The sequence below is a fragment of the Aedes aegypti genome, chromosome 3 (assembly GCF_002204515.2).
Source record: "Aedes aegypti strain LVP_AGWG chromosome 3, AaegL5.0 Primary Assembly, whole genome shotgun sequence".
Lineage (NCBI taxonomy): Eukaryota > Metazoa > Arthropoda > Insecta > Diptera > Culicidae > Aedes > Aedes aegypti.
The window spans coordinates 363,796,139-363,815,402 of NC_035109.1; the positions used below are offsets into that span (position 1 = coordinate 363,796,139).

Here is a 19,264-nt window from a genome sequence, read left to right on the forward strand (position 1 = left end):
CTGGTAACGAGGGGTAATCATGTCTGGTGATGTAGCTACAATGCCCAAATAATCTTGTGCAAGAATCAAAACAACCCACAATCGGCATTATTTTCCAAAAAATACGAGTAAATTTTCCGGTCAATTGCAACATAAACATGGTGAAAATCGGTCTCCAGATCAAGGCCACCCTCGAGAACATCGAGGAGCTGAAAACGTGCCACCCAAACTATCCGTTCTTCCTGAAAATCAAGTGCACAAATTGCGGCGAAGAGTCGGACAAGTGGCACGACATCACCGAGGGCGAACACGTCAACGAGGACACGCGCAATCCGAAAGGGTTCAACTTCTACATGAAATGCCGGATGTGCTCCCGCGAGAACAGCATCGACATCGTCGAGGGCAGTAATGGTAAGGATGCATAATATAGGAATTAAGTTGGATTCGAGATTATGGCAGGGCTGGTAGCGACTGAGTGTCTTAAAAAACTTTAGATACCTCTTGTTTGGTCAAAAGAGACCAAAAAAGGTAGCAAGAAAAAAATCCTAACGTGAACTATGAGCTAGGATGTTTAAGATGTTCAGGGAATCTTACAAATATTTATTTCGAATTCTTCATAAAATTACGACAAAATCAATTTACTGCTTGTATTTTTCATTATTTTCATTGCTCTTTGCCCTAAATTTGTCTTCTAAAATTTCTTCAAGAGTTAATTTGGTGATTTTAGGGACTTCCTAAGGAATGCCTCAAAGAGTTTCGTTTTAGATAGCCACAAGCCGTTCTGAATGTTTTCAAAAGCATCTTTCAGCATATTTTCAAGAAAGTTCTCCAATAATTTATTCAATGATTCAACCATCGTTTTCTCTAGGATTTCCTTCAAGACTTTCGTTTAAAAAAACTTCTAAAATTCAACCAGTAAGTATTTTCTCCAAGAATTCTACAAAACTGTCTTTCAGGATTTCTTCATGATTTCAATAAGAAATTTCTCTAAAAATCGAATTTTCGCCAGAGTTTCCTCCTAAGGTTCTTTTGGGAATTCTTCAAGAAATTTGAAAAAAATCCAAATATTTTCTCCAGACATTTTTCTAGAGATGTCTTCAGAAAAAAATGAAAGTATTTTTTCAGAAATTATTCGAGATTTGTTTTAATATAAAAATTATAACATTTGATGAAACTTGAATAAATTGAAAAGTAAGGTTATCTGAAAGAGATCCTGGACTCCTGAGGAAATGTTGGAGGATTTTCTAGACAAAGTGCTAAAATAAAACAGAAAAATCATTCCAATCTCTGGATAATGTCCTGGAAGAATTCATTGGAGAAGTTTGTGTGGAAGTGATCGGAGGAATTGTTGGAATGATTACTGTAGTATTAGATGGTGTGAAATCTTAATTGATCTTTTGAAGATTTTACTTCAGAAGTTTCTAAAGGAATTGTTTGGAAAAACTGCAAGAGTAATCCTTAATTGAATTGGCCATGAACTCAAGACGAATCCCAGGTCAAAACTAATGAGGAATTTCTTGAGTTTTTAGAGCAATTTCCGGGAATCAGTGTGGAGGAATTCTTGTAAGAATTCGCGTAAATATAAGCGTAGGAATTCTTGTAGATTTTCCTGATAAAATCGTTAATAAAATTTCATCTTCACTCTGAAGTGAATAATTGTGGAATTTCTTGTCATAATTTGGAAGATCTACTAGAATAATTGATGGAGAAATCAGTGGATGAATTAGTCAAAATAAATATCTGGAGGAAATCCTGAAATATTCTCTAAGAAATTACTGGAGGTAGAAGCGTTGAGAGTGCTCCCGAATTTCCTGGAGCTAATTCTGAAGTAATATCACTTAACATCCTTTGAAATACCGCTGGAAGATTTTTGGGAGAATAGATAAAGCAATCACTAGAGGAGATTCTGGAGGAACCCCTAAAAGTATATCAGAAGAAATAACTATCAGAATTTCTGAAGCTTTTCCACGAGACCAAGCTTCTTTAAAAAGCAACCTGCCACCAGCAATGTGATGGTCTTTTCCCTTTTTTTTCAGCATCCTACACGGCGGACGACTCCGGAAAGCTGAAGACGATCGTTGCCTTCGATTGCCGCGGAGTGGAACCGGTTGCGTTCAGTCCCCGGTCCGGTTGGATTGCCAAGGCGACGGAAGGTGGACCGAAATTCGAGGACATCGATCTGTCCGAGGATGATTGGGTGGAGTATGATCAGAAGAATAACAACTCCGTCGGGGTGTACGAGTTTGAGGCGGATTTCATCAAAATGAAGAAATAAGACTGAACGTTGGATTATTAGAAAAAATTTTAATACTTTCTTGCATTTAGTTCAAAAGTAAAGAAATGTGTTCGAAACAATAAAATTTGGTTTGAAATAATTTCGTATGTTGTCGCTTATAAATTTTGCACTTATCAAAAAATCCCAATACTCTTTAAAATAAAGTTATAAGAAACCGGGCTGTTATTTTACACATCCAGAAAAATCGATTTTGTGCTGATTTTTCCTTTATTTTCTCAAACTTACAGAAATGCTCAGTATTGACAAATTAGGTTATGTTTCGTAGAATTTGGAACTTGAATAAGCTCATTCTAACTTACTGTCTTCTGAATGATATAAAATTTGTCAAAATTCTGATAAAACAATTTCCCGACTTTTTCTTCACAATGGATCAAAATTCATTATTATTATGATTGTAATTATGATTCATTATTATGATGATTGTAATTGAATTTATGTTAAAGGTATTTCGGATAGGAACAAAGCAAACAAGGTAATATTAAATTTCGGTTTCACTTTATTAACTTTGTTTTCGAGTTTGTTAAAACTGACTATTCAATAGTTTGGGTTTGCATTTTTTCATCAAAGGCATTCTCGTTCAACAGTTGCAGGTATCGATAAAGTGTGGTTGTGTTGTTTGTGTCTATTGGAAACATGTCTGGCGCATGATAATCAATGTTGTATTTCCTCTCTGGTGGCAAATTGATAACCCTACGATCTACTTAGTGTATTGGATGTTGATGCATTGTAAAAATGTTAACAATTTCAATGAGTGCTTTCGTTGTTCAATCTTACTTTAAAGGCCTACATAAGTTCAATCACCTTGTGGTTTACTTGGATATTCATTAATCGAACAGTTTAATCTCGAAATTCAGCTTTTTATTGTCAATAAGTTACTAAAACAAAAATTCACTGCCTTAGAGAGCTGCACGATTGCTATTTCCCGTCCTGATGCGAATTGAATAATTTGAGCAAACTTCTAAACAACGAAATCTTCTAAACACGATAAATAAATATAATTATGCTAAAACTATCATAAATTTAGCAACTTAATAAATTAATGTTCTTTTTCATAGTGCAAGTGATACTTATGAAGAAACCTACTAACTCGCATATGATATCTCTTTAGTTGCATTTGTTGGGTTTGTCTTAGCTCTGAGTTAGGAATTATTATTTTGTAATGTTCTCTGTCTTTAGTTTAGGTGTTTGTGTGTAAGTCTTGTGGTTTGGTTTGGTGATTTAATCACACTTGTCCGCGGCCACCAGCGGGAAACGGACTATTCTCATTTGATTGCCGTAGTCGCAGATCACCGAGCCGCACGCGGGCAGCATGATCTTCGGGCTAAGCTGCGAATTGGAGCAATCCAGTTTGACCTCCCGAACAATCTCCCCCGTCCGGACGTCCCACACGACCAGCGATCCTGAAATCGGAAGAGGAACAGATTGATGATTGTATTTGAATAATAGCTTATAACTAATAAGATTCGTGCAGTCTCCAAAAATGTATGAATAATTTTGTTTAGAATGATCCAAACTAGACGAATGTCCATTTAGTTCACTTATCAACGGACACAACTATTTTCGATTCAATCTGCTGAAAACTGCTTTTCAACATACTACAAGGGAACAATCCTACGGGGCTGTACGAACCGGTGATGTTAGACTACGATAGCTTGTTAGAATCAATTTTGTAGTTATCAAATAGAGCTTCCTATGAAATTCCTAGATTCTAATTCCTAATAAGAAATTCATACATTTTACCAGCATTTTCTCCAGGTATTTCCACAAGATTTGTGCAGGCATTCAACCAGTCCAGTTATTGCCTCATAAATTTACCTAAGGATACCTTTGAAATTTTTGTTCAAAAAGCCTTCAATAATACATTTTAAATATCTTTAGACAGTACGCCCGAAAAAGTACTCAGTAATTCAAGTGTGTATCCAATAATTCAACAGACTTCTTTTCATCAGTTTTTTTTTTTCCAGACACTTCCCCAGGATTTTCTCCGAAATTTTCGTTCAGAATTCAGAATTCTTTAAGATTTGAACCAGGAACATCTTTAATTATACCCTGAGAAAGTTTCCATAGTGGATATGAATCAACTCTAAAAATTACTCGAAAAACTACCGAAAAGCTAAACATTACATATACTTTTGTCGTTTTCGTTTTTAGGAACTGGGTCGGTGATCAACACATAAACAAACAAACGTCAAGCAAATTGTAGTTCGGTCGAACCTGAATCGGGTTGGGGTTGAAACTGTGATTCAGAACGGGTTGCGCCAGTTCCAACCTAGGTTCAAAAACGAATTCGACATTTGCAATTGGATTAAATGGACAAATTGATGTGAAGTTTTGCGAAAAAGTTACACGTCTTCTCAGTGATAATCGAACTCACGACTCCTTGTTCGATTCTCACAGAGAAGACGTGTAACTTTTTCGCAAAACTTCACATCAATTTGTCCACTCGGCTGGTTAGCCATACGTAAACCACGATTCATAATTTAAAACAAGTACTCGAAAAAAAAAACTTTGGAATAGTCTGCTACAGTAGTATACCATGGATGAAAACTTGGAAGTCTCTGTGAGAAATTCCTTTCGGAAGTTTATCAGAAACCCCTGACACATCTGTGAGGAAGCTTGATAGAAATCAGTGGAAGATGTGCTACAATAATTACTTTTTGAAGTTAATTCTAAAAATATGACCTGGCCGAATTTCTTGAGTAATTTTTTAGTCAATTTGGTAAAAATCATGGTAGTAATCACTGTAGCAATGGCTTGAAAAAATATTAAAAATCTGTGTAGAAACTTCTCGTAGAATTTCTTGAAGGTGTTTATGAATGAATTTCAGTAGGAATTAAATGCAGATATCGATGAATTCATTCCCGAAAGAATCCTTCGATGAAATTGTTGGAAAATTCCTGAAAGTATGTTCGTGACAATTCACATGTAAATAAGTAGAGGTATCCGCGCTGGACTGCTGAAAGATTTCTTGGGTGAATTTCTGGCATAATTCCATTAGTCATTTCTTGAGGAATCACTGTATGTTACTTAAGTGAGAATCTCTGAGAGATTTGCTGGATGCTTAGAGGCGTTAATGAATGTATTTCAGATCAATCTCAGGAGCACGAAAGACGTATGTAGAAGAATGACGTATGAATTTTTAGATTTCTTAGTTTTTGTACAAGGATTGATTACTATGACTCTTATCCACGAATTGTTGCAGAAATTCCATTTCGATTACTCTATATATTTTTCCATTGTTATCCTTGGAATTCTGTGATAATTTATCCCCAATCCCACGCAGCAATTTTTGTAGGAATTTCTACAGAAATTCCTGAAGATTTCCGTGTTGCAAATACTGGAGGTACAGTTTGAAAAATAAATTGAGAAATTGAAGTCCTTTAGCGGTTTGGGAATTTAAGATTCCCTCGGATAATATCTGATAGTGTAGTTTTCCGATCCAGCTGCCTTTTGATAGTGAGATTCAAACCGATAACGTGTCCATCCGAGAAGTTGTACCGTTTAGGACTGTGGTGAACGAAAGCGATACGGAATGAAATATACCGGATTGAATCTACAACTGCTTTGTTTCCTATCCACAAGTCTAAACGTGGCTCTATTCTTTTCAAAATCGTAGGTAAAAAAAATACTGAACGCATCTCAAAAAAACCAAAAACAACAACTAACCTGGCTTCCCCGTTACGAGAAGAGACGGTGTGAGCATGACCAGTGACGAGTAGACATGCGTAACCGCCATCGTAGTCAGTGGTTGGCCCTGGAAGCGATCCCAAACTCGTATCCGCTCATCTAAACCAAGCGAAATCACGTAGCTGGGGGAGCATGCAAGTGCCACTATTGAATCGTCGTGAGCTTCAATTTTGTACATACAGCCGCCTGCAAAACAATTGTAAAATGTAAGACCATTCCTTAGAAGGTCAAGGGCTTCGATGATACCTCTTATTAAATCCCACACGCAAAGGAACCCATCCTGACAGCCGGATGCGCCCATGCCTGCTTGCCACTGGTCGATGAACAGGCACGATATTGGCCCGCAGTGCCCATGCAACGTGAACTGCAGCATGTGACTATCGAGACGGAACACCTTTACGGTGTGATCTTGGCTTCCGGTCATGACGGTACCACCTGCCACTTCCAGACACGTGACCGGCATCCGATGCCCTTGCTGGTGGTGCTCTAATATACAACGGAGTTCTTCCTCCGATTGGGCAGCTGCTGCACTGGACGGATGCGCTCCCGAAGAACCTCCTATTTGGAACATTCCCAAACTTCCTGCCGAACCCGTTCGTATGTGGGCTGGAAAAATAGGAACGGATTTGGATTCGAGCTTGGTTCAGGGGACGAACGATTGTAACTTACTTCTTCGATACGCTGACGTGAATCCCCAGTCGATTTGACGACCCTGGGTATACGTTTCCAGCCGTAGGAAGTCGATGCGACCACTAAGGCGTGCCGCAATCACTTTATCCCCGGTTAATTTAATATTAGTTACCCCGTTGTTGAGGGTATGTTCGGTTTCGTAAATACACTGAAATGAAGTTAAAAATCAGTAACGCAAACTAACAACGTCCGGCATCTAACGACTTACCTTAAAATTACCCGTAGTTCCCTCCCAAAACTCCAACCTCCCATCCGCACACCCAATCACAATGAGATTATCCAAAAAGTCCAAACACCATATCGGCGATGGCTGGTAGGTTTTCTTGCGAACTGTTGCACTTGCACCACCTGGTGGCGATCCGGAAACAGTGAGGGCTCGCTGAGTTTCGTCCTCCCCACTGTGAGACCGTTGATAGCTCCCAGAAGAAGGAGGAGGAGGTGATCGATTGCTCTTGGGCTGATTGACTGCTGCTTCATAGTAGCGATTGTTTGAAAGAAATCGATTCCTAAGATTCTGCTCATCTAAATCCAGACCTCCATTGCTCATACGCTTCTGATGATTCCCACATGGATCACTGGTGAAATGACGATCATACTGGGCAGCAAAGTCAAACATAGAGGTATCCATCGGTTTATCGTGATGGTTTTGGTTAGTAAAATTGAATTGAAGTTTCTTCTTCAGCTTAAACGCAAAACTGGTTGGAGACTGCTCCGGATAGAGTTCCTGCACTCCTGTAATGTTTGTACTTGATGGTTCGCTTTTCACAATGACGGACCCATTCGGAGAGCTTTGCATTTCCTTACGTTGCATGTCTAGATTACTGACTCGATGAATTTGCGCCACCAGTTCCCCATTTGTAACATCCCAAATTTTCACTTGCCCTTGCAAGCACGAACTGGCAATCATATTGCCATCTGTTACTACACATTCAATTCGATGCTTATGGCCGTTTACCTGAATTGGAACACCCTCCAGGATGCGCTGCTCTTGCTTGGGTTCTTCGGTTTCGCTCTCATTCCAGCTGGCACGCCATTCGGCATAGTTTCGTGTGCACATACATCGATAAAGCATTATAAGCGTGTACGTCAAAACGAAAATGCTCACCGCAATGAGCATACAGCTTAGCAGAATCTCCATTGGAGTCTTTGGATAAAAAGGGGCATTTGTGGTGCTCATACTTGGAGTATCTCCAGTATCAACGTCGTTTAGGTCCAACGGGTCCAAGGCAGCTGCCAGTGCCTTCCACTGGAAGTGATGTGGCGTGTTCTCTTCCGGGTTGCGTAACTTCAATGCAACTTGAGGACTCACCGCGTGGGACAACTTGATCGAAGGTAACACGGTTACGTACCTTCCAGACAGAGATATGTTGTACTGCTTCAGTATAGATGACCAGTGGAAATTCGACAGATGATAGACGGTTTCATAGTCTGGATGTTTGAGACGGTTCAGTTGCTCGGTAATATTCAAAATGCGCTCATTGCCACCGCGAAGCTCTTCCTCGGTGAAGTGATTATAGTTCATATGATTGGCTTCTGCCGACCTGAGATCATGCATATCATTCATTGGAATGTCCACTTTGCTTGCTTCGCTAGCAGCTCGTTGCGCTGAAAGATTCTTGTCGATCATCAACTCGATCAATCCGGAGTTGTATATAATATTCGATATCCATAACACCATCCAGATCATGAAGCCTCTTTGGAAGAAACGCGTTCGGGCCCAGAAGTTGACGATTCTCAAGCGTTTCGGTATCTTCTTATCCTTTCCGTTTCCAGAAGTAGTGAGACTATTCTTCTTGTGACCACTTCCTTGATCCATTCCGGACAACTTCGGATGCGACATCGAACGACTTATCCCACCATTTCGATTAGCGTCCGTAGCGTTCCTCCGTATGTCGCTATTATAATACAGCATCTTTGGGAGTTGTCGAACCTCCGCACTGTACTCAACCTGTTTGATATTCAGCGCTAACACCGTCGAGAAGATCATCATCTGAAGGAAGAAATCCGACACCAAACCAACGATCGCGAAAATACAAAACTCCTGAATCACCGGGACAAAAGTGCACAATCCTATCGTTAGAATCGTTATCTCTGTCAACAGATTCTTCGTAATGGACCATCCTTCTCGGGAAAGACCCTGAGCTAGCCGAATCTTTACGTCCAGATTGCTATCCGTTGTTAAGACGCTTTTCGTGATGACTAACACATTCTCTAGTCCCACCAAAATCACCAAGTACGGGTAGACCCCTTTCGACTGCAAACTAATGGTCAATCCAAAGAAAAAGCACATTCCCAAAGACATAGTCAAACTGCCCAACACGGTAAGAACAGCGCTGAAAGCCAACACCAGTCTCGATCGAATTACGTCAATTTTCCGAACCGAGAAGTAAACGTACAGAAACAGCATCACGATCGTAATGCACTGCGGCAGAAACTCTTTCCAATCGAACTCTCCCGGATAGAAGATGTACATGATGGACGATTGATCCCGTATGCTGTGCGAAGTTGTTTGGGATGGTTCCGTTTCCGATGGAACCGGCTGATGCAGGGGATAGGCTTTGGTGAGTTTTTCCTTCAACGAATTGATGAATGCAGGATTGTTCTCGCGGAGGATCAACGTCACAGCGTACTGGACGATTCGCGAACGGACTCGCATGGGGTACCGCTTGACACCGGTATCTCGAAGGGTGATCCCAAACAGCATCTCCGAGGTAGACACCTTGGATTTTTGCAAATTCTGAAACGATTTCGAACGATGAAATGTTGCCGAATGATAGTTGATCTTTCATCAAAACTTACATGAGTTAGAAAAACCGTATTTAGCAAACTGTTATCTTTGTTGAAGCTTTGCACATTTTGCTGCCACAAATTTGCCGGCGAGAGAAGCAAACAGTTATACTCCGGGAACAGCATTTGTTGCGAGGCGCGCTTCACATTCTCCACATGCAAACACAGATGACTCAAGGTTGTTTTGCTGAAAAAACACCAAAAAAAGATTGCGAATTATCACCTCCATATAATGGCAACCACATATAACCGGTTCGGAGATAACGCCCCGACGTCTCACCTTTCGTCCTCGTGATTCCGAATTATTTCAATGAGCTTGAACACCTCGTACAGCGGACCGCGATAGGCGTCCATCAGCTGCAGGCCATCCTCCCACGGAACCACGCTGGATCGCATAATGATCTGCTGCACGTACAGTAACGGATCTATACGGGCCCAAGGAAACGGCGGTTCCAAGCTGATGTTGTAGATGTTGAAGAAGTTGTTCCCATTGAAGTTGAACGGATTGTACATGTCCGAAGGACTGGACTCGCTGGCGTTTATGTTGGTCAGGTGTAGATTATGGCCAATTTGCTCAGTGTATGGGAATATCACTTTAGTTGGGATCGTGCCCGGAAGTGGGATGTTAAGCAGAGGGAAACTGTAACGAAAGAAAAGAAGCGGGCATTATTTACTTATTCAAATGAACCGGTGTAGATCAGAGTTAAGTACAATGATTTAGCAAACACGAAAAACGGAACCCATCACTCATGGTGAAATTCATATGGTATAAGCACATTGCATGGTGGGCTTGACAATTTTCTATTATTCATACCTAATACTTAAATGGTTATATACAGTCATTGACATAAGTTAGTAAGCAAATGCTGTTTTTCCATACAAAATGCCCAAGTTTGGGGTGCTGTATCTCAGCTTTTGGTAGTCCGAATTGGTATACAATAAATTCGATTTTTCAAATGAATAATCTTATGCTTTATTGCTGAAGCTGAGAATTCTTTTACTTTTTACAACATTGGTCTACAGTCAGTGACATAAGTCAGTAACCAAATGCTGTTTTTCCATACAAAATGCCCAAGTTTGGGGTGCTGTATCTCAGCTTCTGGTAGTCCGAATAGGCTGGAATTTGGATGACGAACTACAAATAACTTGAAGTTTTGCCTGTAAGGGAGTTATCACATTGCAGTCATTTCCATAGAGTATCAGAGGGTTGTTCAAAGACAAAAGTAAGTAACCGAGAGACTTTTTAATTTAATTCCAAAACGATAAGTCGTGGAAAAATGGTGTGTTCTGCAAATTTGTGTGACTTCTGAAATTGAACAACTTTGTGGAACAGATCAACAACCCACAACTTATCGTTTTCGAATTAAATCACAAAGTCACTCGGTTACTTACTTTTGTCTTTGAACAACCCTCTGAAACTCTATGAAAAATGACTGCAATGTAATAATTCCGTTACAGGCAAAACTTCAAGTTATTTGTAGTTCGTCATCCAAATTCCAGCCTATTCGGACTACCAGAAGCTGAGATACAGCACCCCAAACTTGGGCATTTTGTATGGAAAAACAGCATTTGGTTACTAACTTATGTCACTGACTGTAGACCAATGTGGTAAAAAGTAAAAGAATTCTTAGCTTCAGCAATAAAGCATAAGATTATTCATTTGAAAAATCGAATTTATTGTATACCACAAACAAACCGTCCCCTCAAATCATTCATCATCAATCAAAACGACAAAAAGTTACCACATCCAACCAGCAGTTACAAGCTTTTATTTCAATGCTGCATTAAAACCTATTTGTAAGGTAAAGCTATAATATTGTTACATATATAATGAATGTAAGGTTCTTATACAGTTACAATATTGTTATATATACTAAGAATGTAAGGTGCTGTAAAAATGTAAGAATAGAGATTTTAATACAAAAACAGTATTGTATTAAAATCTCTATTCTCTGTATTAAAACCTAACATTTTCTGTATGTCTAATACGCATTTTGTAGTAGGTCATGTTTTGGGTGTACGCAAATGATTCAAAAAAAAAACTTCGCAGTCATCGTGACATGATTACCAAAAAGGCACACCTGTCCTACCAAATTATTCTGACATTTATGTGTGTTAATGAATGATCGTAAGCGTTCGGTCAAAGAACGGCAGAACTTCTGAATCACGTCATACCATTGCATCTAGACTTGTACGATATCTGGATCTGCTAGCAGATAATGGCTTTTAACATTTTTTTTCTAGGTAATCAAACTATATTATAAGCTAAACTCGCAAATACTGTGAGGAAGCTAAGAATTTTCGAACCTCCCTTTTTTCGATCTAAAATCTGTATTTCGAACCCAGCACCGGTGTGCTTCATAGTTTCGTTTTGAGCGACCGAACCAAGAGAGACTCCAAAACGTAGCTTCATATGGATCTAGAGAGGTATATGGCATTGACATTCAACTCACTATCAGAGATAACACGCGTGCAGTGACCAGACCGGCTCGATTTGTTGGATTGGCCTAGGAAGGCGATAAGAAAGTTCAGTATTCGAAAAAAGGCGAATTTTCGCAAAAGCAAGACACGATGGGCAGGGCACCCGACACCTTATCATCAATTTTAAAGGTTACGGATTCGTGTTTGATTCCCGCGTTATTCTTATCATCGTCGTTTGATATGAACCAGTAAAGCTTATCAAGAGCTTGGACTACAGCTTCAACAACCGCCACTACGCTACCTGAGCGGTTTTGTATGGCAATTGCTTGACATTTACGGATTTTGCTATCCTTAACGTTTAAGGATCCGTCATCGTAATTATCGTCATTATCGAAACTTCAATAGCAGTTTTTCTGTTCAAAACTGAAATGTATTCGACGAAAATGTGTTCACTGTGTTTCGGTTGTAGAATAGAATACAGTGAACACATTTCCATGTAAACTCTCATTATTTTGAACGAAAAACTGCTTTTGAAAATTCTCAAAATGATGATGGTTTATTTAGTTTCAAGTTTATGTTTAGTTTCAAGGAAAACCTTTCGCCTTCGGTATATGAACATTCAAGGTTACCTTTTATGGACCCTCCATTTGATTTCCTTGACATCCACATCGATGCCGAAGTTGCCTATAATGGACCCACCTAAAATTGCTGATGATGGATCTTTTTTTCCTTTTTTGTTTACAAAACTGTTATTATAACTGTATTAAGGCACTCTGCACCTGATATTTTTCCTGAAACGCTGCATATTCCCATAAACGAGGTTGTTTTGAGTATTTCTGATGTTTTGAAGGGGGTCCATAATAAGCACAAGGTCCCTAACCGGCATTCCCACATAAATGGTGGTCAAAAATTTCCAATTTTAGCGTTACGTAATAAATGGACGCCGCCATATGTAAGGTTTTCTCACATGAAATTTGAGATTTCAATACAGATACTGTACAAGAACTTAACATTTTCTGTGTATTCAACTGGTTGGGTGTATTTCCATGATTTTTTACAACAAAACTATTCAGCTATCCCTTTTTGCATTTCTTCAGGAATTACATCCTGAATTCCCCTAGGGCTTACTTCAGAAATACTACCGCAGTTTTCAAAGGAATCAATTACTTTTCAAGTGTACCTTCCTCAATGCAAACAATTCTTTTCTTAAGATACCTTCAATATGTTTTTCCTGATAATTCTTTTATTACGTAAACACCTTCTTTTCCATCTTTACGATAAAAATAATAGGCTGCGAAGTTTTCAGCTTTTTCAATGGAGATTTAAATGTGACCCAAAAACGAAGTAGGTTTATATGGAAATCACTATGGAGAATTTTTAAAAATGTTCCGAACACGTTAGAACTGTAATGTAAGTACAAACTTAACAGCGTAGTCAAATCTCATTCTTCAAAGCATAAAAAAGAAGAGAGCAACTCAATACAACGAATGGGAGGAGAGATATTAATGAAATTGTTTATTATTTAACTCCAGTTGGGAATTGAACCTTGAAAACTTCTTCAGGAATTGTTTCTTCAGCAACTTCCTTTGTTAAGGTTTGAAGTATCAGTTTTAGCTATGGGATAAAACATTTTTTTACAGTTCTTGTTACAGTGTTTGGAACATTTTTCAAATTTTCTCCATAGTAATTTCCATATAAACCTAAATCGACTCTGGGCCACCTTTACAGCACCGCCGAAAAAGCTTAGAGTTTCACAGAATACTATTTTTATCGTAAGGATTGTAAGGAAAATATAGATTATCAACCTTTTTTGAATTTCGAACTATTCTACTCCCAAAAGACGAGATGAAATCATTTTACAAAATTGAAGTTTTGGACTATTTTTTGTGAATCGAACCCAATGACTAGACCGTTATAAATTTCAATCACTTACTGCCAAAGCCTCAGTGTGTTTTCGTTTTATTTATTAACTTATTTTTAAAGTTGGTCTAGGTTTGGTTTTGCTTAATCTGGCGACAATTTTCACAATTTATATTAAATTAAAATTTTCTTTTTTTTTTTTTTTTGTCGGTAGCGATAGGGGTAGTACTGGCACTCTTAATCTGCCCTAAGCTCCTTCCCAGCATTTGCTTTTATAAGCCTCTATTGCGCTCATCACACAGACGTTCCTAAGCAATGTTGCTCAAATGGTCACTGTGTACCCTAGCAGCAATCAGCCCTTACCGTAGTTTTGCAGTCTAGTACTTTAGACTACTATCAAACTATGATAAGGCCTGAAATGCTACTAGAGTGGTTAAAGTGAAGAACGAAATAGTTTTATTAAAAAGTCCTCATTCCCCTTTTCATTTCATCACTCACTATCGTCACTTTTATTTTCGACACTATCACGTATTTCACCGATTATCACTCATCAACTTTCGTAATACACTTCAGATATACTTTCCATTATATCACTTTTCACATCACACCATTTTCATATAATTTCATTGTTATTAGCATTTACCATCTGTTAGCATTACTAAGTAATTAAAAGATATTCAATTTAAATGTTTCATCATTTTTGTTGCTGTAGAGTCATTACTATTCAAATTACAATTTAGCACTATCAACAAAGTTACAGTAAAACAAAATCACTTCGATCCATTTTTCTGCACTCGCTGTCATTATTAACACTTTTATCATGCATGTTCAAAGAACTAGGCAATAATGTTTATATTCAGAGAAATGATTGCAAAATGTGTTATGGCCTTTATTAAATTAGTGGAGTTCACATCATTATACATCATCATTATTATATTTCTAACAAAACTATCAGAATCACTTCCAATTTCATTTTAAAATTTTCATCACCATAGATTTTATTATAAACACACCATTAGCACCAACACAATCACAAAATTTAATAACAACAAGTGTTAGGCGCAGTTCCACCAAACATCCATTCTAATGTTGCATTATAAAACGATTGATCACACGTTAGCTTCGAAACTTAACAACCATTACTGATTAGTACAAAGGATGCTACAGCTCGTGGTAAACGAACTGAACCATCAACAACCAGCACTGGTTTATAAGTAACTAATGAGCCCTGGCGGTCCCTCCGTTCGAAGAGGACCTGATAATATGCCGAAACATATTAACAAATCCTCCGCCTGAATGCAGCCGTTTCATGATAAATCATGAACCGTTAGAGGTGTGCCAAAGTATTGGGAAGGTGATATGTTTCACAGACGGGTATTATTATGGTGCACCTTCTACTTTGGCACCGTCAAACCCTGTGATCGTGGCCAGGGTTTTGCTTAATCTGGCGACAATTTTCACAATTTATATTAAATTAAAATTTTCAAAGCAATAACAAAGGAATTCAAGAGTATATAATGTATCTTGTGATTCCAATCTTGACCTTATAATCTTTCTCAGTGTCCATTACCTTTTGCGATTGCGATTATAGATTGCTTCTTTTATTAATTTCCTTTTAAAATAATCTGTATGGGTACAATGCATATAAAATTGTTAGTAATTCCATTTCGTTTTCTACGACTTTTTTCATAATATGTTAGCGTATAAGTGGATTACAACAAAATTTCATCTCAATTATATCAGAAAGTTTTACGAATCCATAGAGAGAATTACAGTCGAATTTCGTTTGTTGCACTGTCTTTATGTGGGTTCCCGTTATGTGGGCTATAGTCCACTTAAAACGAAGACATACGTCACTTTTTGACATAAAGCTAGATTTATCAATTCTGGTAGCTCTGCATTTCTATTGTATTTGTTATTTTGACAGCTGAGAACTCAGCCCAAGCCTTTCACTAGGTGGGCTGCCGGTTTAGTGCAACGAACGAATGTTGACTGTATAACACAATTGTTAAAATCAGTTGTATAATACATAACACATGATTTTTTTTACAAATATAACAAAATATGTTATGAAGAATCAGAAAGCAATTGCTTATAAATTTATAGTTCAATATATGTCTAAAAAATAAATTTCGATATTGTTCAGTTATTGAAAATAACATATTTTTATAAAAATAACCTATTTTCACAGACAAACAGACGTAACAGCTTGAACAATTATCAATTTAAAACAGTCACGTGAACATTTACGCCCAATGCTAAAAACACTTCATTTGGCCAACCGCAAACTAGGTGACAGTAGTAAGAGGTGATCCATTAATTACGTAAGGCAATGGCGCGTAAGAAATTTCAACCAGCACCCCCCCACCTCCCCCCATAAGTTCTTACGTAATTAATGGACGACCCCTGAGCTAACGTCAAACTCGAACAAAAGTGATGCGAGAAGTCGTCAGTCAACTACCAAAATACTAGACTTGGGCGCAATTCTTTTGTGCGACGTAAATAATTAGTGTTACGTCTGTTTGTCTGTGCTATTTTGTTTCAATTTTGCTTCATGTGTTTTTAATTACTAACTACTAATGTGCCAAATTATCGCAGCCTTCCTAAGCCGAGTGGTTAGAACACTACGCTGAGTAGCCGGCTCTGTCCCAGTGGGGACGTTAATGCCAAGAAGAAGTGCCAAATTATAAAAAAAATAATTAGAAACAACATGCTAGCTAGACTAACAAAATATGTTAGAGTTCTGTTATAGATGGAATCAAATAATCTTTATTAGAGTGGTCCAAAAAATCGTGTTTGCTTCACACCGCCAGGCTTGATAGAAACTCCTCTGCGAGGCAAAGAGGAGGCGATTTTGTCGTTTTTCTGAGGAGAAGAAAATAAACTCAAAATTTTCAACACAGATCCTCAAGCGATTCGAGTGAGAGTGCAGAAAAATGCGAGGATTTTTTCAGACACTCTCTCTCTCTCTCGTTGCGATGCTCACCATCACTCACACTTCAAACGAACTCTCGAGTCTGCCGCCCGAACAGACAGTCCTCGGGGAGTTGTGAGAGCACCCTTTTTTGATGGAATTTAACTCGTTTTTTTTTGTGCTGCATCTTCCTCGCTCATTTTTCGTTGCCTCGCTGCTTAGCATTTTTTGGCTCCCTCGCAAAGAGGCACTGGCAGCACGCTGCTCTAGAGTATGTCACCGAACTCTGATGATGTTGAGGAGAATTATCAAGCCTGCACACCGCTCCACAGTGTCGCATGACCGGACAAAACCTCAAAAATTCATGTTCTCAAAATCGATTGTTAACCCTCTATTACCCAACCCCGCCTTTAGACGGGGTACACTTTGGAATTTTGTTTATTTTTTCGTAGCTCGGAAATCAAAATGATTTTATTTTTGGCTTATACCTTGACTCATAACACGCATATAAGAAAAGTTTTTTATGACTTTTGAAACTTTTTTGTATTTTTATAAGAGGTTTGAAAAATTGCATTCTTATATAACCTACAAATGCCTGGGGTTCATTTAACGTGTCATATAAAAAATCGTACCTTTTATATTTTTCTACGATCAACCTATCACAAAAGAAGAGCCTGGGGGTATTAATATAATTTCAAAACTGTTTTTTCGTTAGTTACACGGAAAATAAAATACGCTCCGAAAAAAAATTAAAAATTTAATGTCTTTAAAAGCACCGTTAAAATTTAAATTTTTATTATGCCAAAAATCAACAACTAGAAAAGGCTTCAAGAAAAAATGAAAAAAGCTAGGGATGTTCAAAAATAAAAATTATAAAAATCAAAAACAAAAATTTAAAAATTTGCAAATAAAAATAAATAATTTCCCAAAACGTGTTTAGAACGATTTTAGATAACGAAAAATACTTAAATCGAAAATAAAAATTTGGGTATTAGAGGGTTAATATTTTCTATAGACTTCTATACTATTGAGGGACGATTTCTCAAAATTTGAGATTAATCTGTTTTGTTTTCTATTTTTGGCAGCATCGTAAGTGCGGGAAAGTCTGCAAAATTCAAACAGCTGTATCTCAACGGAATAATAACCGATTTAAGCTCAATAGGCCTCATTTGAAAGCGTAGTCTTAAGCCTTTGGCTATAATAACATACATTTCAACACATTAAGTTGTATGTTGTAGTGAAAAATGTTTTTTTTTTTTTGCAATACTTCTCTAAAATTTTAATAAATTTTCAAAATTTCGTCCGTTTTATGTGAAGTGTTTCGGAAAAATAAGTCTCTCATTATAAAGCAGCAAATGATCCATACTTTCTGTAGTGTATTAAGTTTTCTTACACCCTCTTTGCTCCTAGAGGTGACAATTCCATTTTATTTTTCATCATAATTTATCTATTTCATCATTCAAATCTGTATAATGTGTCATAACTCGTTTAAAACTATACTGAAATTACTACAAGGAACTTAAATATGTATCTCTAGATTGGGTTTGTACACAAATTTCTGCATTACAACTATTTTTTTTTGTAATAATAGCCTTTTTATTCGATTGGATGACAAAACTTAATTTGGACAAATTTCACTAGAAAATCGAATTTTCAATTTGGCAGTTATTTCCAACGGGGTGATATCAGGTATCCAATAAAGTTAACAGATTACCATTATCAAGCGATTTGGGACGTATTATAGGTTTTGTCCGGCATTTGTATGAAGGGCCGCCACTGTGCGCTCGTTCGATTCTACATCAAGTTCTGTGTGTCCTCTCAAAATTTGAGCTTATTTCGATGAAAACTGGGCAAAGCAAGCAATTCATTAAATCGGTCATAGCGTTTACCCATGACCCATTACCCATCATTTATATAAATGAAATTCCCTGATAAATCCAGGTTTTTTCATGCATTAAAAATATTTTCAGATCCAATTCTTCAAAATACATAAATGATTGACGAATTTTTAATTTTAAATAACTGGCGTCGTATCCAGAATGTTTCTCTGGCTGGCGTTCTGAAGATCTCTTCAGGAGTTATTTTTGTGATCTCTTTAGGAATTTTTTTTTTGTGATCTCTTCAAGAGTATTTTTCACGAAAAAAAATACTATGTGGAATGCATCATAAATCCCTACGGAGACCGTCTCAGTTTCATTTTAGAAGGAAACCCCAAGTTCTCCAGAAATTTGTCCATTGATTTTTCCATCGATTTTCCTAGGAATTCCCGTTTAGAACATGTTGAAAAAATAAAAATTCCTACAGAAATCCTTCAATTTTTATAATGTTCCAAGACTCCCGGACAACCAGTGTTTATTTTCGAGAGCGATAATTTTGAACTATTGACGAACGCCATTGCGGGACAAAAATCTATGAGGAAATTGTAATACTGGTCGCACTGGCTGATTCAATTGACAAGAAAAGTAATCACCTATCTCGATGCGTGGGAAACGTCTATCCAGAAACGATCAAGAAAATAACATATCATTGATTACAGTACACAGCTGAGAAAATTTGCACGTAATGAGTAGAGATTTGTTAGAAAGGACGATTTCAATAATAAACTTTTTGATTTATAATCTAAATTTGCC

At 37.6% G+C, this 19,264-nt stretch overlaps 2 protein-coding genes across 8 annotated transcripts in view; one reads left to right on the top strand and one right to left on the bottom strand.

Moving 5' to 3' along the window:
* The first annotated feature begins 36 nt into the window (after positions 1–36).
* On the top strand, positions 37–2,354 carry LOC5566864 (UPF0587 protein GA18326). Its single transcript, XM_001651242.2, has 2 exons — positions 37–390; positions 2,016–2,354. Exons 1-2 carry the CDS (start codon positions 138–140, stop codon positions 2,252–2,254), a joined length of 492 nt encoding a protein of 163 aa, XP_001651292.1. The 5' UTR covers positions 37–137; the 3' UTR covers positions 2,255–2,354.
* A 399-nt stretch (positions 2,355–2,753) lies between these two features.
* Positions 2,754–19,264, bottom strand: part of LOC5566863 (sterol regulatory element-binding protein cleavage-activating protein) — a 29,826-nt gene continuing 13,315 nt past the window's right edge. For 6 of the 7 annotated variants that reach the window (XM_021854691.1, XM_021854692.1, XM_021854690.1 and 3 more), the window contains exons 3-9: positions 9,720–10,079; positions 9,452–9,626; positions 6,861–9,389; positions 6,632–6,800; positions 6,209–6,568; positions 5,942–6,148; positions 2,943–3,675 (exon numbers count right to left, since the gene is read on the bottom strand). In XM_021854691.1, the coding sequence (XP_021710383.1) occupies positions 3,494–3,675; positions 5,942–6,148; positions 6,209–6,568; positions 6,632–6,800; positions 6,861–9,389; positions 9,452–9,626; positions 9,720–10,079 (3,982 nt within the window). In that variant the 3' untranslated portion in view covers positions 2,943–3,493. Of the gene's footprint in view, positions 3,676–5,941; positions 6,149–6,208; positions 6,569–6,631; positions 6,801–6,860; positions 9,390–9,451; positions 9,627–9,719; positions 10,080–19,264 lie in introns of all 7 variants that reach the window. The other variant, XM_021854687.1, reaches the window with a different exon arrangement.

Bases quoted from the DNA above. Each gene is read 5' to 3' on its own strand.
- LOC5566864 (XM_001651242.2), top strand. From the start codon at position 138: ATGGTGAAAATCGGTCTCCAGATCAAGGCCACCCTCGAGAACATCGAG. The intron at 391-2,015 runs GTAAGGATGCAT...CTTTTTTTTCAG, and splicing joins CATCGTCGAGGGCAGTAATG to CATCCTACACGGCGGACGAC.